Source organism: Pezoporus wallicus, unplaced genomic scaffold (assembly GCF_028554395.1).
Source record: "Pezoporus wallicus isolate ANWC-B61680 ecotype Strahan unplaced genomic scaffold, APGP_CSIRO_Pwel_v1 contig_14027, whole genome shotgun sequence".
NCBI classification, from domain to species: Eukaryota; Metazoa; Chordata; class Aves; order Psittaciformes; family Psittacidae; genus Pezoporus; species Pezoporus wallicus.
Window position 1 is genome coordinate 408,576 of NW_026640337.1, and position 9,654 is coordinate 418,229.

Below are 9,654 nucleotides of genomic sequence, written 5' to 3' on the forward strand. Positions count from 1 at the left end.
CCCGAGCGCACAGACCAGGGAGGGCTGAAGGCACTGAGGATGAGGGGACAAGGGGGGGGCTCCGACCAGGGGACAGAGGTCACCCCAAAGGCACTTGGGAGCACCAAGGCACATCAGTGCAGCCCCAGCACAGGCGGGCACTAAGGTTATGGGCAATGGGGGCCGGGCAGGGGGTAGCAGATGCTCTACTGCGGCTGGGCAGGGTTGGAGCAAGCACCCCGGCGGATGGGGCAGGCGCTGCTACTTCAGCTCCAGCTCCACCACGCTCTGGCCCGAGGGGGCGAAGGGGCCCACGAGCCAGGTCAACGGGGGGTTGCGGGCCACGCGCTCCACCAGCTCGTCCATCAGCTGCCGCGCTCGGGCGGCGTTGGCACGAGCCTGGGCCAGCACCGTGCCCGTCACGTCCTGCAGGGAGGCGGCGGAGCCCAGCGCCGCCCGCAGCCCCTCCACGCTGTGCCGGACCTGCGCCGCCGTGTCCTGCAGGCTGCCGGGGAGCCCCTGCAGGCTGGAGACCAGGGGCTGGCAGGAGCTCTGCAGCTGCTGGGTCAAGCCCTGCAGCAGGGCCAGCGCGCGCGACTCCACCGCCTGCAGGGGACAACGGCGCCGTGAGGGGACGGGGACCCCATGGGGAGATCCCCCCCCAAATCCTCCACCTACCTCCGGCGGCACCAGCTCCTTGCCACTGCCCGGCTGCTTCTTGCTCCACTCCAGCCACAGCTGCTGCAGCTTCTCCTGCCCCCCCTGCAGCTTCTGGTCCATGCCCTGCTTGAGGTGCTCCACCTGCGGGGAGACAGAGCCTGGGCTGGAGGCGCTGCTGCGGGCACAAAGCGGGGCAGGGGCACGGGCACGCATGGGGATGGGTCCTACCAGGTCGAGGGTGCCCTGGAGCTGGGCCAGCACCTCCTGGCTGCTGTGGCGGGCGCTCTGCAGCTTGCCCAGGGAGTGCTGCAGCGCCCGGTGCCGCAGCTTGGTCGAGAGCGAGCCCAAGCGCACGAAGTAGCTCTGCTGCTGCCTCTGCTGCTCCGGCTCGAAGCCCTCCACGGCCGTGGCCAGCTTGGCTGCGGGACAGAAGCCGCATGCCCACGTAGAGCCAATGGCCCTGCTCAACCCCTACCCACGGGGCATCCTCAGGGGGTTGAGCTCCTTACCCAGCTCCTCATCCGTCATGGGCAGGTAATGGTCCACCAGCTCCTCCGACTTCTCCAGCACGGAGCCCATCCCGCTCACCACCATCTGGCCCACAGTGGAGCCCATGACGGTGCTGACGCCGCTGCTCACCGCGGACTTGGTGAGCTCCACGCTGCCCTGCACGGCCCCTTTGGTCATGTCCATCACACCCGTCACCCGGCTGGTCACCGCGTCCTTGGCCCCGGCCACGGTGCTGGTCAGGACATCCTTGGCCCCTGTCACCGTGGAGGTCACCAGCTGCTTGGTGTCCGAGATGAGCTGGGGGGCACACACACAACCCTCTGTTAAGCAGTTCGGGGAGGGGGGGCACACACTGAGCCCACCCAGCACGGTACCTTCTCCGGGGGCTGCTGCAGGATGGGCAGCTTCTCCTCCAGCTTGTCCAGCCCTTTGCAGGCGTATTCGTTGGCGGTGGACACTGGAGACGGGAGCACAGACGGGTTTAACACCCTGCTGGGTGCCGGAGCGCTGATAGGGACAGGCCTTGGGGCACCCCAAAGCTCATGGGGTGCCCCTGTATCCCCCCCCCCCCAGCCTTCTCCAGCCTTTTGTATTCATTAGAGGTGGAAACTACAGATAAGAATCCGGCTTTTCCCTGCCCTGCTGCCCCTCCAGGGGCCAGGTTTGGGGTCGTGTGTCCCCCCCCAGCCCCACTCACGCTGCGGCTCCAGCTTGCTGAGGATGGGCTGTGCCCCACTGACCGCCGCCGCCGTCAGCGTCTTCACCCCCTTCTCGGCAGCATCGCAGACGGAGCGCACGTAGGGGTGGCTCTCCTTGGTGGAGCTGTACGCCGTGGACACCATCCCGTAGGCCGAGCTCACCAGCGGCAGGCTGGCCACCCGCGACCCGATGCTCTGCGGGCACCAGAAGGACGGGGGGGGGGGGGGTAACGATAGCGCCCCAAATCCCGTAGGGAATAAGGGACCCCCAACGCCCCGAGGATGTCTTCGGGGGACTCAGGTGCCCCAGAGCAGGGACCCCCCCGGACCCTTCCCTCTCCGCACTGACCTGCGCCTCCTCAGCCTTGGGCTGCTCCGTCCCGGGCTCGCTGGCGGCCATGGCGGGGCTGGGGAAGGGGAACCGTGAAGGGGAGAACCCCACGTTACCCCCCCCATCCCCGCCCGGGGCAGCCCCCGCGGGCCGGGCCCCCGCTCACCTCCGGAAGCTCCGCTCCAGGCTCGCCCCTTTCCTCCCCTCCGACCTTTATAGAGCGGGGCCCTGCCCCGAGCGCATGTGACCGGGACCCGCCCCGCGGGGCCGGCCCGGGGCGGTCCGGGAGCCCCGAGCCAGGGGGCAGCGGCGGGGCCCGGGGCTGCAGCGACCCCGACCGGGCCCCGCGGCCGCTGCAGGATCCGGTTCCGCGGTCCGGGATGCGCCCACCCCCACCTCCAGGGACCGGATCCCCCCCCGACCGCATCCCTCCGGGACCGGGTCCCCGGGACGGGGCTGCGCTGCCCCCCCCCCCTCGGCAAGGACCGGATCTCCCCATCCCGGCTGCACCGACGGCCCCTGACACCGAACCCTTCAAACCCCCCTCCCATCGGGAGCATCCCAGTGCCCCCCCACCTGTCCCCGTTCAGACCGGTGCCGGTGGTTGCCGGCGGCAGCAGGACGGGCAGTCCCGGGGTCCTGTGGGTCCTGTGGCCACGCTGCTCCCCGGTGTGAGGGAGACCCAGAGCCCAGCCCCGCCGCGGTGACAACGGGGCAAAGTTCGGTGCCACACGGCCGCGGGTCACAGTCCAACAGCACCGCACTCTCCACGCAGCACCCACCAGCACCCATCCGGCTCTCCCCATCCGCGCACCCACCGTGCGCTCCCCGTCCCACGGTCCCATCTCTGCCGCCCGTGCTGAGCCCCCCGGCGCGGTGCTGGCGTCGCCACAAGGGGCTGTGAATCACTTTTAAGGCCTAAAAAGTTGTTTTACTTCTTTAAAGTGCGTTGAAGCTGCTAAAAGACATCCGGATGCTCCCCGTGCTCCGGGACACCCGCACACGCCGCTTCCTCCGTGTGCCGCCATCCCCTCACGAGTCCCCCATGTGCGGCATCCCGGGTCCCACACCGGTCACCGCGTCCACGCCACCTCATCCCCAGCGGGGATGGGGCTCGCTGCTGTGGGTGCCGCCCCAGTTTGACGTGCCGGGGGCTCAACGCTGGGTGAGCCGTGGGGCGGTGTGGATGTGGTGGCCCTCCACCGTGTCACAGCCCTCCCACTTGGCCATCTCCAGGGGGGCATCCTCTGGGTACTCGACCAGGGCTGGGGCGAAGGGCCCCACGAGCCAGGGCAGGGGCGCGTGCTCGCCCACGTGCTCCAGCATCTCGTCGATGCTCAGCTGCGCCCGCAGCACCGTCTCCCTGCCCTGCGCCACCACCAGCTCCGACAGGTCATGGAGGGAGCGGGCGCGGGACAGGGACGCTTGGACGCCCTCCACGCCGTGCCGGACGTGTCCCGCTGTCTCCTGCACGCTGCTGGGCAGGCCCCGGATGCCGGCGGCCAGGCGGGTGCAGGCAGCATGGAGCTGGTGCAGGAGCCCCCGCAGCATGGCCAGGGTCCGCGCCTCCACCTGCGGGCAGCAGGGGACCCCTGGGCCATGGTGTCCTCCACAGGCAGGGACCCCAGCCCTGTATCTCATTGCCTTCCATGCACGCAGACCCCAGCCCCGTATCTCATTGCCTTCCATGCGCACAGACCCCAGCCCTGTATCTCATTGCCTTCCATGCGCGCAGACCCCAACCCCGTATCTCATTGCCTTCCATGCGCGCAGACCCCAACCCCGTATCTCATTGCCTTCCATGCACGCAGACCCCAGCCCCGTATCTCATTGCCTTCCATGCACACAGACCCCAAACCCATATCTCACTGCCTTCCACGCACACAGACCCCAACCCCATATCTCACTGTCTTCCATGGCCATGGCCCACCACCCCTCACCTCAGTGTGTTTTATGGTACCCCGGACTCACACATGGTGTCCACCATGGCCGCAGGCCCTCACACCTCGATGTCATCTATGGATACCCCAGCCCTATGCTGTTGTCTTCCCCACGGGCACCCCCCCTCCCAACCCCTCAGTGTCCTCCATGGGCATCCAGCCCCGTACCTCACTCTCCTCCATGGGCACAGCCTCCTGCTGGCTCCACTCCAGCCACATGCGGTGCAGCCGCTGCCGGGTGCCGTACAGGGGCCCGTCCGTGCCCTGCCGCATCTGCTCGATCTGCGGGACGGGGCAGCGAGGCGGGAGCACCCCAGCGGGTACCAGCACCCCCCGATGCTGGCGCGGTCCACACCGCATCCTTACCAGCTCGAAGGTGCGGTGGAGCTGGGCCAGGACGTGCTGGGCTCTGTGCCGTGCCCGCTGCAGCTCCCCCAGCGAGCGCCGCAGCGCCCGGTGCCGCAGCTTGGCCGAGAGCGAGCCCACGCGGACAAAGTAGCTCTGCCACCGCCTCTGGTGCCCCAGCGCTGCCACCTCCGTGCCCGCTGCCGTCGCCACCACTGCAGGGACAAGGGGGGGAACCCACAGGGAGCCACAGCATAAACAGGGTTGGGAAAGAGCTTGAGGAGGATCAGGTCCAACCGCTCCCCCAGCGCTGCCTGGACCAAAGAGCCCGACACCGGAGCATCCCTGGCGCTCTGCGCCCCATGGAGGTGCCACCCCCAAGATGCTCGGGCACTGGGTGCATGTGGAGGTGCCACCAGGAGCCAGGCGGTGTCTCCGGTCACCTCTGCCATGACACGGGGCCATCTCTGCCCACCACTGCCCCGTGCCAGGCTATAAATACCCAGCATGGGGCTATATTTGCTTTCTGGTTTCCAGGTGAGAGGTCACCCTGTGCAGTGCTGTCTTCCCCGCCTTAGCATTCCCCATGGTGGGAATCATCCCCTGCGCCGTGGCCACGGGCATCCCATGGGGCTTGGCACTGCAGAGGGACCGCTGAGTGCAAGCGGTGCCGGGGTGGTGCTGAGCAGTGAGGGGGCTCCAGCACCCCTGGATTGAGGAGATGGCTCAGAGCCCTGTTGACACTCACCCAGCTCCTCGTCCGTCCCGGGCAGGTATCGCTCCACCAGCTCCTCCGACTTGCCCAGCACCAAGTCCACCCCCGTGGCCAGGATCTGGCCCACGCGGGACCCCGCCACGGTGCTGAGCGCCGAGCACGTCCTGGCCACGCCGCCCTGCACCGCGCCGCGCGCCAGGCCCACGGTGCAGGACACCAGCGCCCGCGTCCCTGCCACCACCTGGGAGGGGACAGCACAGGGACGCCATGCGCCAGCCCCGAGCCCAGCGCCGGACCCCCCCGCCTCACCCGGGGGAGACGTTACCCGCTGCGGGGGCTGCTGCAGGATGGGCAGCTTCTCCTCCAGCTTGTCCAGCCCCTTGCAGGCGTATTCGTTGGCGGTGGACACTGGAGACAGGAGCACAGACGGGTTTAACACCCTGCTGAGCGCTGACAGGGACAGGCCTTGGGCCACCCCAAAGCTCATGGGGTGCCCCACTATCTGCCCCCCCCCCCCCCAGCTTTCTCCAGCCTTTTGCAAGTATATTTATTAGAGGTGGAAACTACAGATGAGAAACCAGCTTTTCCCTGCCCTGCTGCCCCTCCAGAGTGCTGCTATAGGAATAGTTTTGGTGGCACCCCAAAACTTGTGGGTTGCTGCCCCTCCTCCCTTCCCCAGCTTCTCCTCTCCCTCCTCCAGCCCTTTACATCCATGTTTATGGCAATCTAGAGACATGGAACCAGATTATTCCTCCCTTGCTGCCTTCCCAGGGCTCTGCAGGGGCCGGTTTTGGGGTGTCCCCCCCCAGCCCCACTCACGCTGCGGCTCCAGCTTGGTGAGGATGGGCTGTGCCCCACTGACCGCCGCCGCCGTCAGCGTCTTCACCCCCTTCTCGGCAGCATCGCAGACGGAGCGCACGTAGGGGTGGCTCTCCTTGGTGGAGCTGTACGCCGTGGACACGGCGCCGCAGGCGCAGCTCACCAGGGCCAGGCTGGCCACCCGGCTCACCACGCTCTGCCGGGGGTGCTGGGGGTGAGCTGGGGGCACCGGTGGTACCCGCAGCCCCCCCTCAGCGCTCCCTGCACCCCTACCTTCAGCTCCTGCCCATCCTCGCGTGGCACGGAGCCGTCGGAGGACATGGCAGCGGTGGCTGCAATGGGAGGAAGAGCAAGATCATGGGGTGCCAATGGGGGACGCTGAGCCCCGTGGGGACCCCCAGCCCCAGAGCCACCCCTCTCCATGCCAAGGGAAGCAGCACACGGTGGGGCTGAGTCCCTCCGTTTGCCCCCAGCCAACCCTTACTCCTCAGAGGGCTGAGACCCATGGACCCCGTTACATGAGTGAGAGGCCTCGGAGCTACTCAAGGGGGTGTCACGGGGGAGCGGGAAGGGTTTGGGGATGGGGGTGGTCCCCTGCCCTATCGGGGGGGTTTCCCCAGCCCCTCCTGGGTCCCCCCACCCGGGTTTGGGGCCGGGGAGGGGTTTTCGGGTGACTCAGCCGGAAGCGGGGCTGGGTCCTCCTTTCGCAAGCCCCGAGTGTGGACGTGCCTCCGGTCACCGCCGCCTCGGCCGGGGCAGCCCCGGGACCCGCTGCAGGGAGCGCAGCCACCGGTGGCTCCCCCCAGACCCCCCCCCCCCCCCCCCCCCCCGCAGCATCTCCGAGCTTTGCGGTGTCCTCCTGATGCTCCCCGGGTCCCATCACCGAGGGGGGCACCGGGGACCCCCCTTCCCCTGCCCCTGCGGCCGCACAGGCTCTGCCCCCCTCCAGCCCCCGCAGACCCCCGGGCCCGGAAACACCCGAACCCCCCCGGAGCTCCTCCCCGGCCCCGCTTCCCCCCTCCCGAGTACCGCCAAGTCCCGGAGCGCTCCTCACCCTGGGGGCGCGGGGCCGGTCGCGATTCCCGGTCGCGATTCCCGACTCCCGCCCAGACCCGGATTCCCAGTCAGCGGCGGGAGCCAATCAGAGAAGGGGTGGGACTCGTCTCCACCAATTAGGATGGAGGGGCGGGACCAAGGGGCGGGAGTTGGGGGGTGGTCGCCACGTGCGCGGGACACGATCTGGGCCCGGGCCCTAAGGGGGGAGAAATGGGGGAGGGGGGGGGGAAAGAAAAGGGGGGACACGGGGGGGGTGCAGGGGGAAGCATGGGGGGACACGGAGAGGACACGGGAGGGGACATGGGGGGCACGGGGGAAGTCACAGTGGGGGACACGGGGACATGGGGGGCACGGGGGGACACGGCAGGGAGCACGGGGGGAGACATGACGGGGTCACCCCGTCCCGGGGAGGTGGCCAGGGGCACCGAGCCACCGCCCAGTGTCCCCATGCCAGGCGCCCCCGTGCCAAGCCCCCCCATGCCATGCGTCCCCTTGACGTGCGTCCCCGTGCCCGCTGTCCCCTTGCCAAGCATCTCCATGCCAAGTGTCTCCACACACCCCCCAGGTGTCCCCGCACCAAGTGACCCAGCGCCCGGTGTCCCCGTGCCAAACATCTCCGTGCCAATGTCCCCAAGCCCGGTGTCCCCATGCCAAGCAGAGCCGCTCAGGGCTCCAGGTCTGCCCTGGCCCCTGTGGGTGCTCAGGGCATGGGACAGCAGCGCCTGGGCGTGCTGGGTGATCCCCGGGGGGAGAGCGGTGCCTGGATGGGGACAGGGACGGGCACAGGCAGGGAGCACGGAGAGAAGGGGCCAGCCCGGCTGGGGGATGTGGTGCCCCTCACTGGGGGCTTCATCGGATGAAACGCAGGAGAAAACGCGGTGGCTCCAAGCGATGGCATTTAATGTGCTTCTGTGCGGTGGGGACAGGGGCGTGACGCACGCAGGATGGGGCCAGGGACGTGGGACAGCCTGAGGCACGGTGGGGCTGGGGGGCACTGGGACAGGCACCGCAGCACGGGGACAGGGCAGAGCTGCAGCCCGGCGCTCCCCGCCTCGGTTTCCCCAGGAGAGCTCCTATGGGCCGGGGACAACGCGGCGGGGAGGGAGGTGGCACCCCCGAGCCCCTGCGGTGCCGCCAAGCCCCTCACCTATGGGCCCGGCGGCTGCTGCCCGTCCCCGTTGTCCTCGCAGCCCCCGGCCCCGCTCGGCGCAGCCACCTCTGCCCCCGGCGGTGCGCGGGGCTGGCGCAGCGGGTGTCGGCGGCGGCGCTGAGCAGCGGGGCCGCGCTCCGCAGCAGCGCCCGCAGCGCGCACCCGCAGTGCCAGGGGTTGCCCGCAAGGTGCAGCTCCAGCGCGGGGCCGGGGCCGGGAGGGGGCAGCTCCAGCGCCCGCAGCCGGTTCCGCGCCAGGTCGAGGACGCGGAGGTGGCGCAGGGGCAGGAAGATGCGGGGGGGCAGCTCCCGGAGCCCGTTCTCCTGCAGGAACAGGAGGCGCAGGGCGGGCGCGGGGGCGAAGGCTGCGGGGGGCAGCGTGAGCAAACGGTTCCCCTCCAGGTCGAGCCGCTCCAGAGCCCCCAGCCCGGCCAGCGCCCCCGGCGGCAGCGCCGCGAGGAGGTTGCGGGCCAGGTCCAGGCTCCGCAGGGAGCGCAGCGGGCGGAAAGCCCCCGGCGGCAGCTCCGCCAGCGCGTTGGAGCCCAGGTCGAGCCAGAGCAGGCGGGGGAGATGCTGGAACCATGCGGGGCGCAGCGCCCGCGGCCGGTTCTCGCGCAGCACCAGGTGCTGGAGGCAATGGCTGCTGCTGAAGGTGTCGGCGGGGAGGTCGCGCAGGAGGTTGTTGGTCAGGTCGAGGACGCGCAGGGCGGGCGCGGGGCGCAGCAGGGCCGCGGGCAGCGAGGCCGGGCGGGTGGAGGAGAGGTGCAGCTCCTGCAGGCGCGGCACCGGCAGCAGCGCGGAGGGAGGGAGCGCGGAGAGCGCCGTGAACTCCACCGAGATGGCGAGCGTGGTGCGGGGCAGCCCCGCGGGGAGGGAGCGCAGCGTGGGCTCCGTGCAGACGAACCGGGTGGCGTTGGGCTGCGGGGAGCAGGGCGCGGCGGGGCCCGGCGGCAGCAGAGCCAGCACCAGCAGCAGGATGGGTCCCGGTGGCATCGCGGTGCCGCGCTGCGGGCAGCGGCCCCCGTCAGCCGGGGATTGTGCAAGCCCTGCCGTCGCCAGCTCACCCCACGGCGCGGGCAGGAAGGTGCCCCGAGCCCCATGTCCCCCACCCTGGACCCCACACCGAGACCCCCAGCCCTACCCTCACCTTCGCAGCCATCCGGTGGAGCTCCCTGCGGACCGTCCGGACTCCTCGGTGGCTGTGACCCGGGGGGGCTGCTGGTACCGGTTGGGAAATCGCTGCCTTCGCTGCCAGCCCGCAGGGTGCTGGCATCCGGGGTAGGGCCAGGGCGGTGGCATCCCCGTGTCCCCACTGAGCCCCATGGCTCTTGCAGCACTGCCACCCCCTTCTTACACCCTCGGGCCTCCCAGGTACCCCAGCACCCATCACCCATGGTGCTGCATACCCAGATGGGTGAAACTGAGGCACAGCTTGCGATGGGTGCTGGGGAG

The 9,654-nt window shown here is 70.0% G+C and overlaps 3 protein-coding genes across 4 annotated transcripts; all 3 read right to left on the minus strand.

Annotated features, from left to right (window-relative positions):
• Window positions 1-13: 13 nt before the first annotated feature.
• On the minus strand, window positions 14-2,276 carry LOC130604312 (perilipin-3-like). Its single transcript, XM_057418749.1, has 7 exons — window positions 2,197-2,276; window positions 1,847-2,042; window positions 1,524-1,606; window positions 1,149-1,446; window positions 868-1,058; window positions 658-780; window positions 14-585 (listed from the first exon to the last, which is right to left on the minus strand). Exons 1-7 carry the CDS (start codon window positions 2,245-2,247, stop codon window positions 241-243), a joined length of 1,287 nt encoding a protein of 428 aa, XP_057274732.1. The 5' UTR covers window positions 2,248-2,276; the 3' UTR covers window positions 14-240.
• Window positions 2,277-3,087: 811 nt separating this feature from the next.
• On the minus strand, window positions 3,088-7,139 carry LOC130604311 (perilipin-3-like). 2 transcript variants are annotated; one of them, XM_057418748.1, is made up of 8 exons: window positions 7,052-7,139; window positions 6,271-6,329; window positions 5,998-6,193; window positions 5,504-5,586; window positions 5,206-5,419; window positions 4,485-4,663; window positions 4,287-4,400; window positions 3,088-3,750 (listed from the first exon to the last, which is right to left on the minus strand). In XM_057418748.1, the coding sequence occupies exons 2-8, from the start codon at window positions 6,316-6,318 to the stop codon at window positions 3,334-3,336; spliced, it is 1,251 nt and encodes a 416-aa protein (XP_057274731.1). In that variant the 5' UTR covers window positions 6,319-6,329; window positions 7,052-7,139; the 3' UTR covers window positions 3,088-3,333. The 2 variants fall into 2 exon arrangements, with proteins under 2 accessions (XP_057274731.1, XP_057274730.1); XM_057418747.1 differs by having other exon boundaries at window positions 5,206-5,586.
• An 895-nt stretch (window positions 7,140-8,034) lies between these two features.
• Window positions 8,035-9,367, minus strand: LRG1 (leucine rich alpha-2-glycoprotein 1). The gene is given in 3 exon segments (XM_057418761.1): window positions 8,035-8,274; window positions 8,277-9,207; window positions 9,350-9,367. Coding segments are annotated over 3 exon segments (1,017 nt in total). The 5' UTR covers window positions 9,362-9,367; the 3' UTR covers window positions 8,035-8,200.
• Window positions 9,368-9,654: the final 287 nt, after the last annotated feature.

What these genes read in the sequence shown, in the direction of transcription:
- LOC130604311 (XM_057418747.1), bottom strand. Translation starts at nt 6,318, where the DNA reads ATGTCCTCCGACGGCTCCGTGCCACGCGAGGATGGGCAGGAGCTGAAG. An exon ending in AGGATGGGCAGGAGCTGAAG is followed by an intron (nt 6,194 to 6,270) that starts GTAGGGGTGCAG and finishes CACCCCCGGCAG; the next exon opens with AGCGTGGTGAGCCGGGTGGC. An exon ending in CACCAAGCTGGAGCCGCAGC is followed by an intron (nt 5,587 to 5,997) that starts GTGAGTGGGGCT and finishes TCCTGTCTCCAG; the next exon opens with TGTCCACCGCCAACGAATAC.
- LOC130604312 (XM_057418749.1), bottom strand. Translation starts at nt 2,247, where the DNA reads ATGGCCGCCAGCGAGCCCGGGACGGAGCAGCCCAAGGCTGAGGAGGCG. An exon ending in CAGCAAGCTGGAGCCGCAGC is followed by an intron (nt 1,607 to 1,846) that starts GTGAGTGGGGCT and finishes TCCCGTCTCCAG; the next exon opens with TGTCCACCGCCAACGAATAC. An exon ending in TCCAGGGCACCCTCGACCTG is followed by an intron (nt 781 to 867) that starts GTAGGACCCATC and finishes GTCTCCCCGCAG; the next exon opens with GTGGAGCACCTCAAGCAGGG.